General features: G+C 44.2%; 1 protein-coding gene across 6 annotated transcripts in view; it reads left to right on the forward strand.

Moving 5' to 3' along the window:
* Positions 1 to 26797, forward strand: part of CRYBA4 (crystallin beta A4) — a 73390-nt gene that overhangs the window by 35666 nt on the left and 10927 nt on the right. For 2 of the 6 annotated variants that reach the window (XM_075853838.1, XM_075853873.1), the window contains exons 2-3: positions 23085 to 23157; positions 26582 to 26632. In XM_075853838.1, the coding sequence (XP_075709953.1) occupies positions 23085 to 23157; positions 26582 to 26632 (124 nt within the window). Of the gene's footprint in view, positions 1 to 16439; positions 16497 to 18313; positions 18412 to 19622; positions 19694 to 23084; positions 23158 to 26581; positions 26633 to 26797 lie in introns of those variants that run through there. The other 4 variants (XM_075853856.1, XM_075853847.1, XM_075853864.1 and 1 more) reach the window with 4 other exon arrangements.

Consider the following 26797-nt stretch of genomic DNA (forward strand, 5'->3'; position numbering starts at 1 on the left):
CAGCTGTCAGCATCCGAAAAATAGTAGTGCTGAGCTTACTTGTGTCTTGTACTATTATTTTGATATCCAAAAAAATCCATGGTTGTTTGGCTAATCACACTTGTTAGTTTGATGTTCTGTGTGTTGGTATTCAAGATGGATAAGAACCGATCCAGTTCTATACGAGTACCCTGCCAGATGAAAAGGATGTCATCAATGAAACGCATCCACCCCACAACACAACCAGACACCATGTCCATAGCATCCCGTACAGTTTCCTGTTCCCAGAAGCCTAGAAATAAGTTAGCATATGAGGGTGCACAAGTCGCACCCATTGCTGTCCCACGGAGTTGTAAATAGTGTTTGTCCCTGAACACAAAATAATTGTGCTCAAGGACAAAACGCATAAGGATCAAAAATTCAACCAATTCATGATCATGATTGCATGAACGCAAAAAGTATTGGATAGCACGCAAACCCAATTCGTGATCGATGCAGGTTTAGAGGGATTCCACATCACAGGATACCAGATACATATCCTGCTCAATGGTCACCCCATCCAAACGCTTCATTACATCCGTGGAGTCCTTAACATAAGATTGAAGACTCTCAACACAGGGGCGGAGATAATAATCAAGGAAGCAACAAGTAGATTTGCATAAACTGCCACATCCTGACACAATTGGCCGCCCAGGTGGTTTCTTTCGATCCTTATGTACATTGGGTAAAAGATACAGTGTTGGAGTAATCGGAAATTTTTGCGACTACACTGCCCTCTCATGGTGCCTTTGTGCTTACGTCTATGCGCATGCACACTCGCGCCTCGAGAGCGCACACATGGGGCATTTATCGGCGGTGTCTGCCGTTCACCTAGTACCATTTAGGTAATTATATCCCGTTCTTTCTAGTAATGCATACACCTGGTACATCACTTGAATCTTAATAGTATCCACCTGCAGCAGCAGGCCACCATTCGCCTTCCCTGAATCAAACTCCTCCCACCATTCAGTACAAATGGAGCGTCAGTCACCTCTCCTGTCAGTACCCCTTGATAAAGCTACCGTGAAACTCGCGTCGGGGCTTGCGGTGTGGTGTTCACCTATAGGCTAACTATGACACATACTGGTTGGTATAGATCCTGGGAACGGGTTTGATCTGCGGTTACACCCTGGACACTTTATATCTTTACACTCACACGCATACCAGCGTGTGTTGTGCTTTTTCCTCTCTATACTCGTTTTTGGTTCATTATTTGTTCTCTTGTGTAGGCATGGTTGTATGCATCACACTTGTGGTCTTTGGATTCCCTTATCTATAGCATGCCTTCCTGAGTTACCTTTTACAGATTTTTTATCTTTTTTCATTCTGAGTATACTTCATTTGTCATAGCCTCAGTGTTCTCCACATCTATGCATTTTAATTGTTTGTCCTATTTTAGGTCCTGAAGGCCAATATGTTTTTATGTATATTTCAATAAAGCATTGTTATCATTACAAGGTACAAATGTGTACTTGTTGTTCTATTTTTTCCTTTTTTGGATGTGTCATAGTTTCCTAACATACAGCCTGTGGTTTTGAGCTCTTATTTGCACCAAGAGGCATAGCGGCCATCACCAGTATCCGTAGCTGCAGAGGTGGAGAGATTGAGCATCAATTTGAGATTGAGAATGCTGACACGGGAACCAGGTTATAAACAAACTTGATATTATTTGCCATCTGGAGTGAGAGAATTTCCCTAAATTCATTTGGTCTCCAATTCAGTTGAATCGTCCGTCCTATTCGATTTGGTCTGCATAAATTAGTCGCAAATCGAAACTGCTGCGATTGCCCTGAAAAAACGAGTCTGACTCTCTCATGTCTTGTTTGACTGTGTCCAGGTTAAATCCAACCCCTTTCAAGCTCTTTAATGCCAAGCCAGCATGTAATGTCAAAGTAACAGCAATGCATATGGGCGCAGAGGGAGGGATAACCGCAGTGCATTTTGGAGAGGCTGCCTACAAAGAATTATGGGGAAGCCTTCCTGAGGTTATGGCGGCTGGCGCTCACGAAATTTATTTTCATTACTTTTCTTTTTAGAGCTGTTTTCTGCCTAGCGGTTTCCTTCATTGACGTGGAAACCCTATGAGGAGGAGTACCCAGGGAATATTCATAGAGGGTTCCTACCTCAGTGTAGGAGTCCCATCCCCATGTGTACTAATCCAAGCAGACACAGAAAGCACAGATGTACAACTGTGCTATTAAAATAGACAGGAAGCCCCCCCCCCTCCTATTTTTTCCTACAGCTGCAACATTCAATAGGAAGAGGAACATTCATGAGTACATGAAAACTTCATTATTTGTATTCAGCTGCACCTTAAATAATGGCAACTAATCACAATAGTAATATGGTAAAATCGCATTATTATTAATTTTAATAACAACAATCAGGGTTAGTAACACTCAGTTGTCAATTTATTCATACATTTTTAGGAGAAATAACAGAGGAACGGCACAACGCAGAGTTCTAAGAAAATACAATATGCCCCTGACTCGTTATATTATGGGGAAATACAAGTATTCACTAAAATAGAAATGTCAGAAAAGCTGACAGATCCTGTTTAAGCAGTTTGCCACCCCCTAAAACCGGCTCTGACAAAAATGATCTATATTGTGCTTGAGCACTAGGAAAAATACTTTGTGGTATGACGTACAGAAATAGCAATTCAGTATTTAAGTATTTATAATGCTCTGTTCACATTTGCGTTGTGGCTTCCATCTTTAAAGGCAGCCACGTGGCAGTGTTGGAACCGTCGCAAGCCGGATAGCAGTGGAGCCCGACGAACCCCAATGGGGTCTGTCAGGTCCCGCCAAAATGTTTGTCGTTTTGAGGGGCAAAAAACAGCGCCACAATTGTAGGAAGTCTGTGGTGGAGGATCTGAACAGAGAACATAGTCTAATTTTTCTTCATCATTACCATCTCTGCAACCATTAGTGAAGCATAATGGAGAATCGGTGCAAATTTGGGGGATTTATTTTTGAATAAAGCCATTAACATCAGCAAATTTTAGTATTAGAAATAAATAGTATAAAAAGCATTTGATTGGGGAAAAAACTATTTCTACAAGATAATAACACCTAACACTGTCACGAAGCAGGTTAGTGGACCCACTAGGCCGTACCGCCGTAGCGGGGAGGCAGCTGGCCAAACAACAGGAAATCCCAGCAATACAATGTCCCGCACAATTGTACCTGGATAGTCCAAACAGTGGCCGCAGCTCTGGCACTGATGTAGATGGTTGCAGCAGATAATGCCAAACGTGGCGGATGACACAGGTGCCGCAGGTTGCGCCAGACGTGGCGGATTCCTCCGGACGTGCCAGATGACATAGGACGTGGCGGATTCCTCTGGACGTGGCAGATGACACAGGACGTGGCAGATTCCTCCGGACATGGCAGATGACACTGGCTTCAGGAGGGACACATGAAAGGAGTTGGGGATTCTGAGGGTAGGAGGCAGCCGCAACTTATAGGAGACAGGGTTTATCTGTTGCAGAATCTCGAAAGGACCAAGGAACCTGGGCACAAACTTGTATGAGGGTAACTTCAAGCGAATGTTCCGAGAGGAAAGCCAGACTTTAGTCCCCGGAAGATACTGTCTTCTCCTAGTATCTGCTTTTCGCTCCATGCGATCGACTTCCAGTAAAATAGAGGACCGGGTCTGTTGCCAGATTTGCAAAAAGTCCCCATAAGCAAAGTCAGCAGCGGGTACTTGAGATGTGGTCGACACTGGGAGAGGGACTCTAGGATGTTGACTATACACAATGTGAAATGGAGTGGAAGTGGTGGACTCACTTGTGTGGTTGTTGTATGAGAACTCGGCCCATGGAAGAAGCTGTACCCAGTTATCGTGCTGTGAAGAGATGAAGTGGCGGAGATAATTCTCCATGATCTGGTTGATCCTCTCAACATGCGCATTGGACTGGAGGAGATAAGCTGAGGAAAAGTCTAATATCACATCCAGGAGATTACAGAGGGCTCTCCAGAACTTTGAAGTAAACTGACCCCCCCCCGGTCGGACACAATGTGTAGAGGCAAGCCATGCAAGCGAAAGATGTGTAGAATGAAGAGACTCGCCAGTCGAGGAGCAGAAGGTAGGCCGGTCAGCGGGAAAAAATGTGCCATCTTAGAGAACCGGTCCACCACCACCCAGACGGTGTTGCATCCTGCTGAGGGTGGAAGGTCTGTGACAAAGTCCATCGCAATGTGCTGCCAGGGGGCATTCTGTACAGGCAGAGGTTGAAGCAGGCCGGCAGGCTTGGAGTGAGTAACTTTGTTAGAGGCACACACCGTGCAAGAAGAGACAAAGTCCAAAACATCTTTAGGTAGCGTGGTCCACCAGAAGTGACGAGCAATCCGTTCTCGGGTTTTACGGACACCAGCGTGCCCAGCCAGTTTAGAACTGTGTCCCCAGCTTAGAATTCTTCTCCTGTCTGCCAACCAAACAAAATCCCAGGAGGGATGTCTCTAACCTGCAGAGGATTAGCAGTGACAATGCAGAATGGGTCTATGATAGTCTCAAGGGACTCCACCGTGTCTTTCGTCACAAACGATCTGGACAGGGCATCGGCCCTCACATTCTTGTCCGCGGGACGGTGGTGGAGCACAAACTGAAAACGGGTGAAGAACAGCGACCACCTGGCTTGACGGGGATTCAGTCATTGTGCAGACTGAAGGTAGGGAAGGTTTTTGTAGTCAGTGAAGATCAGGATGGGGGTGAGCAGCGCCCTCTAGAAGATATCTCCACTCCTCCAGAGCCAATTTGATGGCCAGCAGCTCCCGATCTCCAATAGAGTAATTGCGCTCAGCAGAAGAAAAAAGTCTTGAGTAGTAGCCACATACTACTGCCTTTCCTTTGGAGCTCCTCTGGAACAGAAGTGAACCTGCACCAACAGAGGAAGCGTCCACTTCCAGTGAGAACTGCCGAGATTCATCAGGATGATGGAGGATCGAAGCTGAAGTGAAGGCTTTCTTGAGGCTAATAAATGCAAACTCTGCCTCTGGAGTCCACACCTTGGCGTTCACACCCTTCTTGGTAAGGGTAGAGATGGGAGCCATCAGAGAAGAGAAGTTAGGAATAAACTGCCGGTAGAAATTGGCGAATCCCAGGAACCGCTGTATGGCCCTTAAGCCTTGAGGATGTGGCCACTCCAGGACAGCTTTCACTTTCTCAGGATCCATCTTGAGCTCTTGATCCGAGATGATGTAGCCCAGGAAGGGCAGAGAACTCTTCTCAAAGACGCACTTCTCCAGCTTGGTGTATAAATGATTCTCCCTTAATCGTAGTAGAACCTGACGGACATGCCTCCGATGAGTCGTTGAATCTTGGGAGAAAATCAAAATATCATCGAGATAAACAACAACACAGACATAGAGGAGATCTCGGAAGATATAATTAACGAACTCCTGATACACTGCGGGAGCGTTACACAGTCCGAAGGGCTCACTAGGTATTCATAGTGCCCGCCCCGAGTGTTAAAAGCCGTCTTCCATTCATCACCCCGGCGAATCCGGACTAGATTATAAGCCCCCCGCAGGTCTAGCTTAGAAAATGTTTTGGCTCCTCGTATGTGATCAAACAGTTCAGATATAAGTGGCAATGGGTATTTGTTCTTGACCGTGATCTGGTTGAGACCACTGTAGTCAATGCAGGGTTGAAGGGATCCGTCCTTCTTTTTAACGAAGAAGAATCCAGCCCCAGCCGGGGAGGAAGACTTTCGTATGAAACCCCTCTCCAGATTCTCCTTGATATAGGCCGACATGGATGGAGACTCAGGCAAGGAGAGAGGATATACTCGGCCATGGGGAAGAGAGGCATTAGGAACCAGTTCAATCGGGCAGTCATAAGTCCGATGTGGAGGCAGCGTCTCAGCCTCCCTTTTGCTGAAAACATCTGCATACTGAGCAAACTGGGGAGGCAGTCCCGCCCATGACTGAGGCAGAGGAGGCTTGACAGGATGGATCTGCAACAGACAACGACCATGGCACTTGGAGCCCCATTGGAGAACCTCTCCAGAATTACAGTCCAGGACTGGGGCATGTAGTCGAAGCCAAGGCAGGCCCAGTAGAACAGGATTGATGGCCTTGGGCAAAACAAGGAATGAAATGAGTTCAAAATGAAGGACTCCAACCTGAAGCTTCAATGGCTTGGATTTAGAAATGATGGGATCAGACAGAGTCAGTCCATTAACTGAGGCAACAGCCAAAGACGTCTCTAGGGGGACTGTGGGCAACTGAAGATGATCCCCAAGCTCTTGATGGATGAAGTTTGCAGCAGAACCAGAGTCAAGATAGGCAGAAACTTGATGTGTCCTCTCGCCATGTACTAGGGTCACAGAAATAGTCAACTTGGAACAGAAGGCTTTATTAGGTACCGTTCCATCTAGGGTTGTCTTTCCAATCAGTCCTAGGCAATGGGGTCTCTCTGGCCTCTGGGGACACAGGCACACAATATGGTCTCCGAGGCCGCAATACAGACAAAGTCCAGAAGTGCGTTTGCGTTGTCTCTCCTGGGTAGACAATTTGACATAGTTACTCTGCTTCGGATCCTCTGGTGGGACGACTGAGGAGGATTGCTAAAAAGTAGAATCCAGCCTAGGAAGTTCTCTCTCCCGGAGAACCTCTTGGGAACGCTCCCGGATTCTCATGTCAACCCGGGAGGCGAGTAGGATAAGATCATCCAGGGTAGATGGCAGATCGCGAGCAGCCAGCTCGTACTTGATCCCTGAAGACAGTCCCTGCTAGAATGTGGCCACCAAAGTCTCGTTGTTCCAGGTCAATTCAGCAGCCAGAATACAGAACTGAATGGCATACTTGCCCACGGAGAGGTCTCCCTGATGTAGGGTCAGCAAGGATGGAGCAGCTGAAGAAACTCTCCCAGGTTCCTCAAAGATTGAGCGGAAGGTCTGTAAGAAGCACTGCAAGTCCCGGGTCTCTAGTCCCTGATGTTCCCACAGAGGATTAGCCCATGCCAGGGCTTTCCCAATAAGGAGAGAGATGATGAAGGCGATCCTGACGTCATCCGAAGAGAAGGACCTGGCATGTAGTCTGAAGTGGATCAGGCACTGATTCAAAAATCCCCTCAGGACCTCGGATCTCCGTCATAGCGTAAAGGTAGCGGCAAGAAACACAGGGGATTGATACCGGTACAGACAGGAAGTGTAGCAGGAGGAACCGCAGGAATGGGTGCGGTGACGACTATGGTTGGAGCAAGCAGCCGATGGTCTATGGTGTTCACCGACAGGAGGAGTTGGTCTTGTCGTGACTGGAGATCCTCCATCTTGGCCAGCATGTCTTGTGTCGTCAAAGTCTCAGGTTGACCAGTGGGGTCCATGGCCTGAGCGTACTGTCACGAATCGGGTTAATGGACCCACTAGGCCATACCGCCGTAGCAGGGAGGCAGCTGGCCAAACAACAGGAAACACCAGCAATACAATGTCCCGCACAAGGGTACCTGGATAGTCCAGACAGTGGCCGCAGCTCTGGCACTAATGGAGATGGTTGCAGCAGATAACGCCAAACGTGGCGGATGACACAGGTGCCGCAGGTTGCGCCAGACGTGACGGATTCCTCCGGACGTGGCAGATGACACAAGACATGGCGGATTCCTCTGGACGTGGCAGATGATACAGGACATGGCGGATTCCTCTGGACTTGGCAATGACACAGGACGTGGCACGACTCGATACTAAAGGCACAGCACGGGAAACAGGAACAGGGAACAGGGAATAAGGCATGGGTAACAACTGGAACGGGAAACACTAAGGGACCATTTGCAAGACAGACTGGGAAAACTAACAATGCTCAGGCAAGGATCAGAGGGCCTGGGGCCTTCTTATAGACCAGGAAATCGTAAAAGTTGATGATGATGACGATCTCCTTGGTGTGCGCGCTGGCCCTTTAAGGCTGGGCACGAGCGTGCGCGCGCACCCTTCGGGACACAGCAGACCGGAGCGGAAGTGAGCGCTGGCGTCTCCTAGGAAGGAGATGGGGACCAGCGCTCACGGATTTATGGCTGCGGGAGTCGGGAGACGCTACAAACACATTGCTGTGAAGATTAAGACCAGGCTTCTCAGTACACCGAATGTGTTTGGATTGTCAGAAAATCCACCTAAGGCCGCATAGGGCATTCATAGAAGTGCATGGCGCAGGGGTGGGAATCAAATTTTGAACAAAATGTTTCTGATTTGGAAGGCAATGATATACAAGCACGGTGACTGAGGTGTAGCACGCCTTGTAAAATGATTCCTACTTCTACAATTAAATTAAATAATTTTAATATTTTAAATACACTATATATTAATGTGGAATGTAAATAAATATAATTGTATAAAAGTAATGTCTTATAAATCCTCTTTGCCCCCCTCCCAGGCTAGAATTTTAAACTGGTTTGCAACACTATGAAAGCATACCTCCCACACACACTATATTACACTCATCCTTTACTTATGGACCTACAGTGTATGTGCACATTCAGTACCATAGACGTGCGCAGCTTATTTAGTGTGGTTGTGCACAATGTAAAGGAGGGAGAGTTGTGCCGCACCTAGCATATCGTAGCAAATATCCCATATTTCTATAACCCCCCAAATACAAAAGTTTAAAGAAATATATAGTATCAGAATCAAGCTCAATGCACGACAACAAAGCTCACACATAAATACAGTCCTAGAACCATGCTCATTACATATATAGAGTACGAGAACCAAGGTCATACGTAAATACTGCACCCAAACCAAGTGGTACGGAGAGCAAGGTCAGGTTGACCCCTCCCATATAAGTTTGTACCACGTAACTACAGCTCCCAGTATGACCTTAAGGGTTTATTTACACGAACGTATAATAGGTCCGTGCAACGCGCGTGATTTTCACGCGCCTCGCACGGACCTATGTTAGTCAATGGGGCCGTGCAGACTGTCAGTGATTTTCACGCAGTGTCCGCTGCGTAAAACTCACGACATGTCCTATATTTGTGCGTTGTTCGCGCCTCACGCACCCATTGAAGTCAATGGGTGCGTGAAAATCACGCGCAGCACACTGAAGCACTTCCGTGTGACGAGCGTGATTCGCGCAACAGCAGTAAAACAATGAATGAAAACAGAAAAGCACCACGTGCTTTTCTGTTTACAAACATACAAACAGAGTGTCATAATGATCTCAGCCGTGCACCATATGATGCTGCCACACGGAGCTGTTAAGTACATTTTGCGCCTGCAAAAAGAAGAGTTTTTTTTGCGCGCGCAAAACGCACACGCCCGTGTAAATCCGGCCTACTAAAGATGTGCTGAGAGTTGTTTCACAAACAAGAATGCCACCACGCATCATCACGCTGTAGACCATATGGGTGACTACAGTACTGATTGGATGAATAAACATTTACATTCAGTGACTAACAGGTGACGTTTTCACTGATTGGAGTTGTTCTACTTCCTTTTCTTCCCCATACCACCATGACAACTTCTCCCAGATCTGACTTCCTCTCTGCAGAGTTTGCCATCCACATGTCTTTGGCTCCTTGCTTTTGCAGCACATCTCTACACTACACCGTGTTCCAAATTATTATGCACATTGGATTTAAGTGTCATAAACATTTAATTATTAGTTTTTCAATTAAACTCATGGATGGTATTGTGTCTTAGGGCTCTTTGGATCATTGTAATCAATCTCAGACACCTGTGATAATTAGTTTGCCAGGTGTGCCCAATCAAAGGAAAACCACTTAAGAAGGACGTTCCACATTATTAAGCAGGCCACAGGTTTCAAGCAATATGGGAAAGAAAAAGGATCTCTCTGCTGCAGAAAAGCGTGAAATAGTGCAATACCTTGGACAAGGTATGAAAACATTGGATATTTCAAGAAAACTTAAGCGTGATCATCGTACTGTGAAAAGATTTGTGGCTAATTCAGAGCACAGACGGGTTTGTTCAGATAAAGGCATAATGAGGAAGGTTTCTGCCAGACAAATTAATAGGATTAGGAGAGCAGCTGCTAAAATGCCATTGCAAAGCAGCAAACAGGTATTTGAAGCCGCTGGTGCCTCTGAAGTCCCACGAACCTCAAGGTGTAGGATCCTCCAGAGGTTTGCAAGTGTGCATAAAACTATTATTCGGCCACTCCTAAACAATGCTCACAAGCAGAAACGGTTGCAGTGGGCTCAGAAATACATGAAGACTAATTTTCAAACCGTGTTGTTTACTGATGAGTGCCGTGCAACCCTGGATGGTCCAGATGGATGGAGTAGTGGATGGTTGGTGAATGGCCACCATGTCCCAACAAGGCTGCGACGTCAGCAAGAAGGTGGCGGAGTCATGTTTTGGGCTGGAATCATGGGGAGAGAGCTGGTAGGCCCCTTTAGGGTCCCTGACGGTGTGAAAATGACCTCTGCAAGGTACGTAGAGTTTATGACTGACCACTTTCTTCTGTGGTACAAAAAGAAGAACCGTGCCTTCTGTAGCAAAATTATCTTCATGCATGACAATGCACCATCTCATGCTGCAAAGAATACCTCTGTGTCATTGGCTGCTATGGGCATAAAAGGGAGAGAAACTCATGGTCTGGCCCCCATATTCCCCTGACCTCAACCCTATTGAGAACCTTTGGAGCATCCTCAAGCAAAATATCTATGAGGGTGGGAGGCAGTTCACATCAAAACAGAAGCTCTGGGAGGTTATTCTGACATCCTGCAAAGATATTCAAGCAGAAACTGTCCAAATACTCACAAATTCAATGGATGCAAGAATTGTGAAGGTGATATCAAAGAAGGGGTCCTATGTTAGCATGTAACTTGGCCTGTTAAGTTTTTTTTGATTGAAAGAGCTTTTGATTTCTGTAAATATGACCTCCTGATGCTATAAATTCAGAAAATTAACATTTTAGTTCTCTTTACAACCTTTAAAATGTTTTGAGCTCTGTTGTGCATAATAATTTGAAACAGTGCATTTTGAGTTTTTTACTTCTAAAAAAAAATCTGTTATCATTAGGAGATTTGTTCAATAAAATCCGCATTATACTCCAACGGTTGATGGCTTGAAGATTATACTGACTGTCATTTGCATCGACTATTTAGGAAAATCAGCGGAAAATAAAATTTGCATAATAATTTGGAATGCGGTGTATGTCTCCTGAATATAGTGCTACACACTGTGCCCCCTAAATATAATTTTGCTACACTTTGTGCCCCTTAGTTTACACACTGTGCCCCATGGATATAATAGTGCTACACACAGTGCCCCCTGAATGTAAAAGTTCTACACACTGTACCCCTGAATAAAAAATGCCCAGTCTGTGCCGCATGAATGAAAAATGACCACTCCATGCCCCCTGAATGAAATAAAATGGCCATTATGTGCCACCTGAATAAAAAAATGTTCACACTGTGACCCCTAAATAAACAAAATGCCCATACTGTGCCACTAACTAAACAAAATGTGCCACTGAATTAAAAATTCCCCGCACTGTGCTACCTGAATAAAAAAAATGCCTACACTGTGCCCTGCAAATAAAAAAACGCCCACACCGTGACCCCTCAATAAACAAAATGCCCACACTGTGACACTGAACTAAAAATGCCCACACTGTGCCGTATGAATAAAAAATGGCCTTCACTGTGCACCTAAATAAAATATGCCCACTGTGCCCCCTGAAAAGTAAATATGCCCATACTGTTGTCCTAAATAAAAAATTGCCTACACTCTGCCCCTTCAATAAAAAATGGCCTACACTGTGCCATGTATCAAAAAATCATCTACACTGTGCTCTTTCACCTACACTGTACCCCTAAATAAAAAAAATCAACTACAATGTGCTCCCTGTATTAAAAAAAGAGACACTGCCACCACAGTAAACATTACTCACGTCACGTCAGTATACCGCCTACTTCACAGAGAAGGAACTGAGCGGTGGGGCAGGGAGCCTATCATCTTAGTATCCACAGCTTAAAAACTGGAGTACAATTGAATGCAGAGAAGGGGAACAAGGTCGGCATTCTACTTCTCCCTGGTTCTGCGAACCGGTTGTCATTTTAACAACTAGCTCTAAAGAACCAGTTGAATCCTACCACTATTTCTCCATCTGATGTTAAATGAATGGAGCTCCGTACATAAAGCACATGACGTAGGATTGTATGGTGGTGCAGACAGTCCCCTAAGTAGTAGTACAGAGCTGTACCGAACGCCTGTACAACCTACGTGACATGTTCATGATGCCTTAGCCTAGGTGCACAAAGCATTTCACCACTACATATACCGAGACGTATGCACCTGTATGCATGTATCTGCCCAGTATTTTTGGGGACCAGGGCAAGGGTCAATTGTGGGCCCCCCTGCACTTCACAAAAATCACGAATGTTGTGAGAATATTACGGTACAGCATAGGCAAAGAAAGAAATATATGAATGGCATAAAACTTTTAACATTCACTGTGTTCTGTTAAAGAATAAACCAGTAAGGGTATGTACACACGCACTGTTTTCAGATGTAATTCGGGCATTTTACGCCTCGAATTACGCCTGAAAAAAACGGCTCCACTATGCCTACAAACATCTGCCCATTTCTTTCAATGGGTTTTACGACGTTCTGTTCCCACGGGGTGTAATTTTCAGCGTCGCTGTCAAAAAACAGCGCGTAAAAAGACGCCCGCGTCAAGGAAGTGCATGTCACTTCTTGAGACGTTTTTGGAGCTGTTTTTCATTGACTCCATTGAAAAACAGCTTCAATAACGTCCGTAAAATACGCAGCGAAAAACGCGAGTTGTTCAAAAACGTCTGAAAATCAGGAGCTGTTTTCAGGCGAAAACAGCTCCGTCATTTCAGACGTATTTTGCTACTGCTTGTGAATATACACTCAATAAATCAAATGAATAGTGTGGGCTACCCCCAATTACTCAACCAGTCCCAGCGTTATCCAGCCCGGACTGATTTCCACTAGAACAGGTGAACCAACAGCGTGCGGTTATCTTATAGAACAATATGAGACCATATGAAGGTCCAGAGAGCCCTCTGCCTAATACCCTGTACTTAGGAATCCACAAGTAATGTGTTGTGTTGACAACTGTCATCTAAGTAAGTTAGAAGTGTAAGAGGCAATCAACCACAAAAAATGCTGCCCACATGCCACCGCTCAGTTATATTAGGGCATGGGAAGAGCAATATGTCTATTTTACCAGTTGGAAGCAACGTTTAGAACATATTACCTCATGGCACGACCTGTCTGATGTCATAATTGTTCCTTGTGCTGTCAGATTTGTGTTTTTATTCAGTGACTAAAGAGGATAAGACAAGATACATTCATGATAATATCTACCAAGGCCCTTTCAAGGCTTTTAGAAATGAGGTGTTTGTAGACATTATAACAACTCCATAGTCTGTCTTCATAATTACTTTTTTCTAATTCAGACTCTTTTTCCTAACTCTTCCCTTACTCAAATAAAAAAGGAGGAAATGCATCAACTAGGCCATGATGATACGCTAATAAGAAGACCAATGAAAGTATATTCTTCCCCTATTGCTTTGTTCCTTGGTTCACCTGTCTGTTTTGAAGGGTTCCTGCTCACAACGCAATCATATTGTTTCATTCTGTGACAACCACTTAATTTATATTAATAAAGAAGTAGTCCTAGATCTGCTTCTTCAACCAACCGTCTAGTGGAATGGTCACTTTAGATTAGATTTCGGGACTGAATAGCCCTGTCACTCTTACTTAACTAGGACTGTGCGAGGATGTCGCCATGACTTTCAGACTTCTGCTTTATGGGGAGAAGTGATAGTTTAAGACTATACTGGCACCTGTAATGGAAGTTAGCAGTGAAAGTGAATGAAGTGGGCAACCACAGATGGTGACTTCACTCTCGAGCGCTGCCTGCCCACTACTTTCTAAATCAGCAGAAGAGGAGGCATGGGGAAACGGAAACTAGGTGAATATTTTTATCCCCGCCAGATGTTAACCCACCCTAAATTGTGTTGCATAATGACTAGCTATGCATTAGGTAGACCGACCCACCTAAAAAAAGGTTAAATGCTCATTGTGTTCACAACACCCCACTGCGTTGTAGAATGAGTTCTACAAGACATCCGAGATGTTGAACAAGGCTGACAAGATAGTGCTAAAGTAAAATGCACACAATCCAAAGATACTCAATGAGGTTTACATCTGGGGACTGTGCTAGGTACTGAAGTAAATAAACTTGTCACCTTCCTGTAACCATTCCATAGTGACACAACCCTTGTGCCATGTGGATTGCCATGTTCAAGTATCATTTTCCGGTCCTTGGTGAGCCAGTCTTGGAGCTCATTTGCCCTCTGGCGCAATGTTTTCTTATTTTTACTTAAAAATACAACCCGCTTGTCTGCTATTATGGCCTGTTTGTGACAAGGACAGGTTTTATTTAGGATAATATTTGAAGTTCAGCTCCACATTGGTGCTACATTGTATGCCAAATATTGAGATTGATTAGCAATTCCCTAATATACTTTCATTAGCTAAAGCGATTCTTTTCAGAAACTGAACTACAGTTTTTATTTGAGTATTTTTAATGCTCTATTCATATTTGCGTTGTGGCTTCCGTCTTTAACCCCTTAAGGACATGGCCAATTTTGTCCTTGAGGACAGAGCAATTTTTTTACATTTCCCCTCTTTGCATCCCGACGCTCATAACTCTTTTATTTTTTGTACGACGTAGTTGTATGAGACTTTGTTTTTTGCGGGACGAGTTGTACTTTATGTAGGTACCATTTTTTGGTACAAATACATTATCGTTTAATTTCTATACATTTTTATTTTGGCGAAAATGCAGAAAAAAGCAGTTCTGCTGCAGTTTTAATATTTTTTTTTACACCATACACCGATCATCATAAATAATGTTATACATTTGTTGTACAGGTTGTTACGGTCGTGGCGATACCAAATATGTCTATATTATTTCATGTTTTGGGACTTATATTTTAAAAAGTTTATTTATTATAAAAAATGTGTGTTTCTGTGTATTTTTTTTTACTTTTTATTTATTTATTTATCATTCATTTTTTTTTACATTCATTTAACTTTTTTTTTTAATCCCATAAAGGGATTTATCATTTAGATTTTTATTTTGTAACTGTAATGTACTGGCATAGATCTATATGCCAGTACATTAGCCTGTGTACTGATTGTACGCAGGCAGTTGTTAGGGCATACCTCAGTATGCCCTAACAACAGGAAATATGTTCAGACAGCCCTGGGGTCCTTCAATGGACCCTGGGCTGTCTGGCCATATGAGTTGTGGGCTTTGATCGCGTCACAGTTATTTTCTGTGACGCGATCAATGTGCAGTCCCCTCTTCTTGATCACCTTTCATTGCGGCGTTCAAAGGGTTAACGACGGAGAGAAGATGTTTCTCTCCTCTCCGCTGTCAGAGCGGGGCCGTGACTGTGTATTACAGCCGTTGCCCCGCTCTCGATCGCGCACACAGACGTGCACACAGGACGAGTATACTCAGCCGAGCATACTCGTCCTGTGTCGGCAACCAGTTAAAGGTATTCATCCCGTCAAAACGACAGACCCTTGCACAATGGACACAAACTGAAACCATTCGCACCTGAGTATACTCAGGACGAGCATACTCGTCCTGTGTCGGCAACCAGTTAAAGGTATTCATCCCGTCAAAACGACAGACCCTTGCACAATGGACACAAACTGAAACCATTCGCACCGGATCCGTCTTCATCGAAATCAATGGTGATGGAAATGGAAAGCTATGGTTTCAGTTCTTGTCAGTCAGGGCTCCGTTCCGACGGAAAGCTCCGACAGAACGTCGGAACAGAGTCCTGACACAGATGTGAAGATAGCCTTATATGTACAGTGTACTGTATATGATGTCATCATTTGTGTGTGCAGTATATATTTCATTATTGTTCATGTGTATAGTATACATGGTCGCTGTATATATGTGTACAGTAGATAGTGGCATTATTCAACTGTACAGTATATATGGAGGCATTATTTATGTGTATAGTATATAAAGCAGCACTATTCATGTATACTGTATACATGACGACATTGTTAGTGTACACAGTATATGTTTGAAATATTCATGTGTATAGTATATTGAGACATTCATAAGTACAGTATATATGACAACACTATTCATGTGTATAGCATATGTTATGGCCTTTTCATGTTTACATTATATATGACTGCTTGGTTAGTAGTGTGTACAGTATCGAGCAGCATTATAAAGAATATGATGAATTCTCAGTAGTAAGGATTACTAAAATATGCATTTCATCCACATAATAATTAAACAAATATCCCATTGATATGTGTTGCCCTGCAATTCATTTAATAAATAAATTAGGCACATGCGTTATACTATATATCTTGGTAGTGTATGATGTATTTTATTTATTGCACACATTTATTCTTAATATTTTTGTAATATTTTATTTACTACTAGAAATGTAACTATTGGTCCATTTCCGTGTATCGCCAACATTGACTCATCATCATCAGGGTAACATTCCTGCTATCTCTCTTTCTATACTGCTGAAATATTTTATAACAGTTCCTGTATGAGAGCTGTGAATGGTGTAAATTAAAATCAGAAACAATGTACAGGGTCTGCAACCACAGAAACATATTACATGGACAGCAGGTGGGCATGTGTGTTTTAAAATGCCAGGACTGATTTTATGTACCAGTCCGACACTGGATACAGGGACCCAGGAGACAGTACCACACATGTTAGGCTTAGATACAGGGACCCAGCACACAGAATCACACATGTTAGGCTTAGTTACAGGGCCCCAACAGACCGTATCACGCATGGTATGCTCAGATATAGGGCCCCAGCAGACAATATAATACATGATAGGATTAGAATACTGCAGCTCAGCAGACAGTATCACACATGATAGGATTAGATACATGGCTGAGTAGAGAGTGTCTCACATGAGAAGCTTGAATACAGGGACCCAGCAGACAGTATCACACATGATGGGCTTAGACACAGGCCCCCAGCAGACAGTATAACACATGTTAGGCTTAGATACAGGGCCCCTCAGACCATATCACCCATAATAGGCTTAGATACAGGGCCCCAGCGGACAGTATCACACATGATAGGCTTAGATACAGGGACCTAGTAGGCAGTATCACACATGATAGGTTTAAAAACAGGGCCCCAGCAGACAGTATCACACATGATAGGTTTAGACACATGACTCCAGCAGAGAGTTTTACAGATGATAGGCTTAGATACATGGCTTCAGCAGACAGTATCGCACATCAGGGGTGTAGCTAGGGGGGGCAGGCGGGGCATGTGCCCTGGGCGCAACTTAGAGGGGGGCGCCAGCGCCACCTTCTCCTGCACTATAATTGTACCTGTGTCTATAGGACACAGGTACAATTAGAAGTAATGAATAGCCGGGTACGTTACGTTCCCGGCTATTCAGCTCCTTTGTACCAGAGAAGTGCTATCGCGCTTCCGTCGATGAAAGGCACTGAGTGACAGGGAAAGTCATCCTGCCCAGCCAATTAGCGCCTTTCATAGACGCTTCGTTCAACCCCCAGGAGACCTGCGCAGAAGAGAGCAGGTCTCCATTGCTGCCGGACGGTGTGGGAGCGGGATTAAGGTGAGTTTAAATTGTTTTATTTTATTGTAATAAAAAGTGTGTGGCATCATCTACGGGGGGGGGGGGGGGGGGGCTTTATCTACGGGGGGGCTTTATCTACAGGGGGGCTATATACAGGGGTGGGCTATCTATGGAGCACTATATACAGGGGTGGGCTATATCTACAGGGGGCTATATACAGGGGTGGGCTATCTATGGAGCACTATATACAGGAGTGGGCTATATCTACAGGGGGGCTATATACAGAGGTGGGCTATCTGTGGATCACTCTATACAGGGGTGGGCTATCTGTGGAGCACTATATACAGGGGTGGACTATATGTGGAGCACTATATACAGGGGTGGACTATATGTGGAGCACTATATACAGGGGTGGACTATATGTGGAGCGCTATCTACAGGGGTGGGCTATATCTACAGGGAGCTATATACAGGGGTGGGCTATCTGTGGAGCACTATAGGGGGAGCTATTTGTGGGACACTATATACAGGGGTGGGCTATTTGGGGGCACTATCTACAGGGGGCTCTATCTACAGGGGGCATAATGTGTGTGTGGGACATGGTGTATGGTGCTATTATAATTAGAGGTGCAGTGTATGGCGCTATTATATTTAGGGGCGTAGTGTGTGGTATAATGAGAACTTTATCTTTATTTATAGGTGTAGAAATGTTGGAAAAGTGAGAAGCTGAAGACATCTGAGCGGCAAACTGCAGAAATGGGCTGTGACCGGGAGAAGTCATCATAGAGGTCTGGACCGGATGGAGAGAAAGAACTAGAATCTGAGACGTCACCGGTGAGTCACCTAATGTAAATGTTTATTCTGCCTCTAATCAGCACTGTAGTCACTGTATTATCTGCAGCAAGATGATGGGTGGTGTGATTATGATATGATTTATTTTTTGTGAAACAGCATCTCCCAGCATATCCTTACCATTGTTCGGGCCATGCTGGGAGCCAGGGCCGGCCCTAGGATAGATGGCACCCTGTGTGAAATGACCTTTTTCGGCGCCCCACCCCATCATTAAAAAAAAATGCCCCATAAAAAAATTATAATGCCCCTTTAGTGCCCCCATACCGTATAATAATAATATTTAATAATATAATATATTACAACCCCTTCAAGGACACAGTATTTTGTCCTCTACTTGTGCCCACAGTATTATGCCCCCTGTAGTACCCCTACACAGTATAATGTCCGCTTAGTGGCCCCCACACAGTATAATGACCCCTGTAGATTTTGCCATATAGCCTCCCTGTAGACAGTGCCATAATCCCCCACCTCCTTTTTGTAGATCGCGCCATACAGCCCCCCACACCTCCCCCTTGTAGACAGTGCCATACAGTCCCCCACCTCCCCCTTGTAGATCGTGCCATACAGTCCCCGCACCTCCCCCTCTGTAGACAGTGCCCCCACACAAAAACCAAAATTGTACTCACCTAGGCCCCGTTCCCATAACGAACTGAGCTGCTCCATGACGGGACCCTAGTACAGAGTTTCCCAACCTTTTTGGACTCGAGGCAGAACTGGAAAAACAAAATTTCCTCAGGGCCCCCCTACCAAAAATTGTTTTGAGAAAGACAGAAAACGGCTAAGAACAAGCACTGCACTCGTAGGGCATGTTCACACACGTTTTTTGTAAGGCAAAAAAAATCTGCCTCAAAATTCCTTCAGCAACTGACAGCGTGTGTGACCTTTTTTTTGTGTTTTTTCTTAAAGAGGCTCTGTCACCAGATTTTGCAACCCCTATCTGCTATTGCAGCAGATAGGCGCTGCAATGTAGATTACAGTAACGTTTTTATTTTTAAAAAAACGAGCATTTTTGGCCAAGTTATGACCATTTTTGTAGTTATGCAAATGAGGCTTGCAAAAGTACAACTGGGCGTGTTGAAAAGTAAAAGTCCAAGTGGGCGTGTATTATGTGCGTACATCGGGGCGTTTTTAATACTTTTACTAGCTGGGCCCTCTGAAGAGAAGTAACATCCTCTTCTTGACGTCACTCACAGGTCCTGCATCGTGACGGCCACATCAGCACCAGAGGCTACAGTTGATTTTGCAGCAGCATCAGCGTTTGCAGGTAAGTCGATCTTACTTCTCTTCAGAGCGCCCAGCTAGTGAAAGTATTAAAAACGCCCCGATGTACGCACATAATACACGCCCACTTGGACTTTTACTTTTAAACACACCCACTTGGACTTTTGCAAGCCTCATTTGCATAACTACAAAAATGGTCATAACTTGGCCAAAAATGCTCGTTTTTTAAAAATAAAAACGTTACTGTAATCTACATTGCAGCGCCTATCTGCTGCAATAGCAGATAGGGGTTGCAAAATCTGGTGACAGAGCCTCTTTAAGCTGTTGAAGCGAATGCAAAATACGCAGGAAAAAAAGCTCCAAACGAGCGCCGCAGGTATCTTCTGCCTCCTATTAATTTCAATTGGAGGTCAGAGGTGGAAACCACTTGAAGACCATCAGCCCCCCACTCACAGAAAAATGACTATCAACCCCCCACTCACAGCAAAATGACCATCAGCCCACCACTCAGTAAAATGACCATCAGACCCCCACTCACAGATTCCCCCTGTAGGTAGCGCCACACAGCCCCTTGTAGGTAGCGCCACCCAGCTCCTTGTAGGTAGCACCACACAGCCCCTTGTGGGTAGCGCCAGACAGCCCCCTTGTAGGTAGCGCCACACAGCCCCTTGTGGGTAGCGCCAGACAGCCCCCTTGTAGGTAGCGCCACACATCCCCTTGTGGGTAGCGCCACACAGCCCCCTTGTGGGTAGCACCACATAGCCCCTTGTAGGAAGCACCACATAGCCCCCTTGTGGGTAGCGCCAGACAGCCCCCTTGTAGGTAGCGCCACACAGCCCCCTTGTAGGTAGCGCCACACAGCCACCTTGTAGATAGCGCCACACAGCCCCCTTGTAGATAGTATCACACAGCCCCCTGTAGAGTGTGCCACACAGCCCTCTGTAGGGAGGGCCACAGACCCCCTGTAGGAAGTGCCGCACAGACCCCTGTAGGGAGTGCCGCACAGCCCCCTGGTAGGAAGTGTCGCAAAGACCCCTGGTAGGGAGTGCCACACAGCCCACAGGCCCCTGGTAGGGAGTGCCACACAGCCCCCTGGTTGGTAGTGCCCACAGCCCCCTGGTGGGTAGTGCCACACAGCCCACAGCTCCCTGATTGGTAGTGCCACACAGCCCACTGGTTGGTAGTGCCACACAGCCCACATCCCCCTGGTTGGTAGAGCCACACAGCCCACAGCCCCCTGGTAGGTAGTGCCACACGGCCCCCTGGTAGGTAGTGCCACACAGCCCTCTAGTAGGTAGTGCCACACAGCCCACTGGTTGGTAGTGCCTCACGGCCCACAGCCCCCTGGTTGGTAGTGCCACACAGCCCACAGCCCCCTTGTAGGTAGTGCCACACAGCCCCCTAGTAGGTAGTGCCACACAGCCCACTGGTTGGTAGTGCCACACAGCCCCGGTCCTGGAGCGCTGCTTGATGCCTCTGTCCATATATGGACAGTAACATCAGGGAAAACTCCTGAGGTGGAATCACCGTCCACAGCGTTGCAGACGCTATGACCGTCGATTCCACTCCAGGAGAAGCTCCTGTCGTCTATGTCCATGACGTCATTGGCTTCTCCTGGAGTGGAATCCCCGGTCATAGAGTCTGCAATGCTGTGACCGGGGATTCCGCTTCAGGAGTTTCCCCTGTTGTCACTGTCCATATATGGACAGAAACATCAAGCAGCGCTCCAGGAGCGGAATCCCGGCCACACGGGGATTCCGCTCCTTCAGGGAGCTACTGTGTCTCTAGTAGACAGCAGAGCAGGGAGATACCTCCCTGCTCTGCTATAGTGCCCCCCTGTAGATAGCAACCCCCCCTTCCAGTAAAGATAGCGCCACTGTAGCTCCCTGAAGGAGCGGAATCCCCGTGTGGCCGGGAATTCTGCTCCTGGAGTGCTGTTTGATGCCTCTGTCCATATATGGACAGTGACATCAGGGAAAACTCCTGAAGCGGAATCCCCGGTCACAGCGTTGCAGACGCTATGACCGTCGATTCCACTCCAGGAGAAGCTCCTGATGTCTGTGTCCATGACGTCATTGGTTTCTCCTTCAGGGAGCTACGGTGGCGCTATCCTGGAAGGGGGGGTTTGATATCTACAGGGGGGCACTATAGCAGAGCAAGGGAGGTATCTCCCTGCTCTGCTGTCTACTAGCGCCGCTGTAGCTGAAGGGAGCTACAGTGGCGCTAGTAGACAGCAGGGCAGGGAGATATATCCCTGCTCTGCTATAGTGCCGTCGCTACCCGCTATAGCAGCCACAGCAGCTGCTAGCGGCGCCACCGCCATCATGCCCGGTGTCACCGCTAGCAGCCGCTATGGCTGCTACAGCGGTAGCGATGGCCATTAAGTGAAGAAGCGCCCGGGTGTGACTGCAGTTAGTGTGTGTATCCCCGCTGGTAGTTGCAACGGTGCGGGGATACACACACCCGCTGGCGCCCCTCTTGCCGTGTGGCGGCTGGCGCCCTGTTCGACCGAACTGGTCGAACATAGCTAAGGCCGGCCATGCTGGGATCTGTAGTTTTACGCCGTACATACCTATAGTGCAGGGGTTGCACTAAATTGAGCTGTATTTGTGCTGGTACTGTATTTATGTACTGAGCTTGGTTCTGGTGTTGTGTATAGAACCATATTGCTTGTAAAATGTACAAATGTTTTTATGCTCGAGTTACATAAAAAGAAATGTGGAAAAGAAATGACACGTCATTGATTGGTAGAGAAAACAAACACGGCGAGGGGGAAGGAGATGTCGGGAAAGAGGTTGGGGGGGGGGGGCGCCAAACTGAATCTTTGCCCCGGGTGCTGGAGAACCTAGCTACGCCTCTGTCGCACATGATAAGCTTAGATACAGTCCCAAGCAGAGAGTATCCATATACTTCCCCTCCCCACTCCTGAGTCAGTGTTAGTTAGTGTTAGTTGTTGTTTCTTTCTTTAAAACTTGACTTGTCACAGGCACTAGAGGCCTGCAGGCTGACGTATAAAAGTATATATTACATTTACATGTATGTGTAGGACCACATGGCATAAACTGTCTTCCTTTAATACAAGCATCTAAAAAGAAGGAGTTCACATTTTTAAGAGCAGTAATATAAAGGTACATCATTTAATGACTGTCCATAGTGGGCTGTGCTTCTGCTGCTGTGTTCGGTCAAATATTTTATTCACTTTATTATTTATAACATATACTAGTATAGTGCAAAAATATCCGGTTTTCTACTTACAAAAAATATATAGGTCCTGTTAACTTAAATCCTGATGTGTTAGCATTTCTATACATTACCATCTCCTCTATAGATTATATTCATTGTTCAGGCCACAAAACTCCTGAATTAGGCCTCCCTGCATGTGCTGACTGAGGAATTTCACTAAAGCTGTCTCTATCTGTCTATGGCTCATTCAGCAGGCTATATAAACCCCAGCAAATATACCACTCGGCATGTTGCCTCCGGACTCTCAGCTGCTCGATCTCGCAGGTAAGGCCTATATACTCATATTCATCAGCCATATTCTTCTCATAAGTAAGATTTAGCTGGGCCCCTTGTTCTGTGTATTGCTTACAAGCCTGAAGTAGCTCAGAATCTCTTCCAGTGTTCTTCAGTGTATTTAAAAAGTAATGCAAATATTCTTAGGTATAAAATATTTAGCAGAACATGGTCAAATAAAGACTCTATAAAGCACCAGTGCATTAAGAGCATTAACAACAATGAGTTTGGAAGAAAGTGAGACCTACTGAGCAGACTGGGAAATGGACGATGGAGAACTCTGTACATTGGACTGTGCCATTCATGCCAGCTGTTATCTATATAGCAATAATCAAATATGAAATATAAAGTTGGCATTAAGGGTGGCACACATGGCTTATTACTGCCAAATGTGTATTGCAATGACTGCATCAGTTCAAATCAGTCCATAGGTAGACAATAGATTCACTATACAGAAAACACATTAAAAAAAATAATAATTACTTTTATATTATATTAAATAATAATAATAATGATTATTATTATTATTTTGGAAATGGTCAAAAGAAAAGCATACAAAATCATGTAAGCTTTTCGTGTTTGCTGCCGAATGATCCATAAATTTACCCTTTGACCAGCACGGCAATAACAGTAATAATGTACTAACCAGTTTGGTAAAATGACATACAATAGATAAAACTTGTATGCGGCAATATTTGCAGTTGTATCCATTTTAAGTTTGTTCTTTAGGGCAGATGCATTGGTATATCAATCACGTTCTCAAGCCAGTCAAATTACAGAGCCCAGACAAACATTTTGACATGAGGAATAGCCAAATTTGTTCAAGTACAGATGACAGAATGTACTTACAGCAATGGATCTGTCAACTGCTTAAAATATATGAGTTTTTCCATGATTTTATAGCTTCAGTCAAGATACATGTAGCACATATACATCAAGGACTCGTGTAACGTTTGTAAGAGCTGGGTATTCTGGGTAATCTGGTATCGAATCTGATAAAAAATTAGATAATAGTGAGAAAACATTGATCTAATCTACAACACGATCACTGATGCTTTAAATTTGTGTATGATATTCACTAATCCCACCCAGATTATATTATTATCTATTTATTAGGTTCCTTCAGCAATGGGTTTATCATCTTTTTTTTCCCTATTAGTTTCCTAGCAGTTTGTTGCTAGTATTTTAGCCATAAGATATAAAAAAAATTATACCAAACAATATCTACTTTATGCAAATGTGTAAAGATAGTACATCTCATGTACGTAAAGTCACTATATTGGCAACCTTCTGACTATTTGGAATACTGTGATTAGATCTGAAGACTTTACCTACAAATATATATTTATATGGTACAGCAGGTATGTATATGCATAAAAGTGGTACAAAACATTAAGATATAATAAAAGTCATAAATAAACTTAATATAAACTTCCTGAAGGGAAGGGGCAGGGAATGAATAAAATACAGTATTTATGTCTTACAAGAGTAGACAAGGGGCATGAGTAGAGGTGTGTGGAGAATAGAAAGGGCCTTTTCAATGGGGCCCCACATTGCAGTCTGTTTACACAACCACACACAATCTGATGTATGAAGGACCAGGTGATTTTAGGCCATCACCCCATCCCTTCTATGAAAAAACGGCGGCATGACCTGAGTGTTTTTTTTCCTTTTTTCGGCTAAAATTGCAGTGCCCATTTCTTAAGTTCTCAAAATCCACTTGGAACCATGAGGTGACCAATTTGAGTTTGGACCCACTTCTCTATGGGCCACGTAGCAGCTGCCTGGTCTGCCTCCGGTATGCCCTTTGACATGAACTACAAGTAATATAGGAAGGTATTAGTATCCTGAAAGACTAGTGAAAATAGACTACAGCTGGGGAGTAAAACATGCGTGGGTAGATGCAGATCTATAGTAAAAAAAAAAAAGATGCTAATTGGTCATTTAAAAAATATTTTAAGAAAAAATAGACATAGAAATGAAGATTGGAAAACAAATGTAAATAAAAAGGGGCAAAGTAGATAAACCACTCAGCCTTTTCTTGCCATCACTTTTATGTTTCTGTAACAGGGACGTGACCAGATTACAAAATGTAATACAAACAATGATTTAATAAGAAAGAATAATGGTTTACAAGCAGCTTTATCTATGCTACATTGCGCTTCATTTCCTAATGCAATCAGCTTTTGTGTATTCTGTGATAAGCACCACTATCCTTCCCATAAATAAAGTCCCGGGATGTCTGTAGCAATATGCACAGATCTGTTATTTGTATAGTTACATGAGCAGTGACTCATGAGAAGCATTATCATAATCTTGGTTCTCCCTGTACAAAGAGAGTCCCCTTTTAATTCTTTATAACCTGTGCTCCTACCATTGCACACGCTGGGCTTATCTGCACTAAGACTAATTGGGTGTTTTTTTTTTTTATAAAAATGATATGCAGTGGCAAGAGTTCTTCTCCATTGTCATCTGCAGATAGGGATATCTTCTGCCAGTGCTTATAGGCCATTCCGGCAGATGAAAAATATTATTAGCGTCTCCACACTCGGCTCATAGAGGGGGGTCCCAAGTGACAAGTCTACTCCATGACATAGAAGAGGTTTAGTGAGATTACGGCTTTAAGTTTTAATGATGTCATAAACATTTGTGCCCATGTAATAATCACAGTATGCCAAAAAAGACAACAAAAAGGTGCAATTATGTCATTATATTCCATATTTACAAGCACATTATGTTTTCCATCAATAACACACATCTATCTATCTATCTATCTATCTATCTATCTATCTATCTATCTATCTATCTATCTATCTATCTATCTATCTATCTATCTATCTCATATCTATCTATCTATCTATCTATCTATCTATCTATCTATCTATCTATCTATCTATCTATCTATCTATCTATCTATCTATCTATCTATCTATCTATCTATCTATCTATCTATCTATCTCTGTCTGTCTATCTATATATACTAATATTATTTAAAACAAACGTGAATATCTGGTCTCAATGCATAATTCTTATGTTGAAAATAAATATTCTCAGTTTTATATGCCCAGAGACACAAGAATGTAGAGTGATGCCAGATTGATTATTTAATGCAGCGGCTGGCATAAGCTCTTAAGTGCAGTCATCCGGGATACCATCTGAACACTGTCCAATACAAGCAACCCTAACTGGGTGCTCTCAGAAGACACTAGGCAAACAGAATCTTCTTATACATTAATTCATTTAATTGATTTAGAACCAAGAGAGAACATCATTATTAAAGGGAAACAATCAGTGGACGATATCATACGATAATGCCATCTGTCATCATATCCTGCTATGGAACATTTATTAGATGTCATTGGATTAAAAACATTATCAAACTCTCTAAATGTTTAATGTCTATTTGTCTCTACAGGACAGAGCCAATATGACTCAACATTGTACTAAATTTGCTGGACATTGGAAGGTAATGTTTTTTTTGATAGCATCAAACGTGTCCAAAACAGATCATAGCTTTGTTCCAAGTAATATTTGTAAAGGTTGAGATTAAAGGGGTACTCTGGGAATAGAATATATAGACAGTCTAAATATGCTTTGCAGTATTATCACCATTTAAATCTTTTTCCCCTAT

Source organism: Rhinoderma darwinii, chromosome 1 (assembly GCF_050947455.1).
Source record: "Rhinoderma darwinii isolate aRhiDar2 chromosome 1, aRhiDar2.hap1, whole genome shotgun sequence".
Classification (NCBI taxonomy): domain Eukaryota; kingdom Metazoa; phylum Chordata; class Amphibia; order Anura; family Rhinodermatidae; genus Rhinoderma; species Rhinoderma darwinii.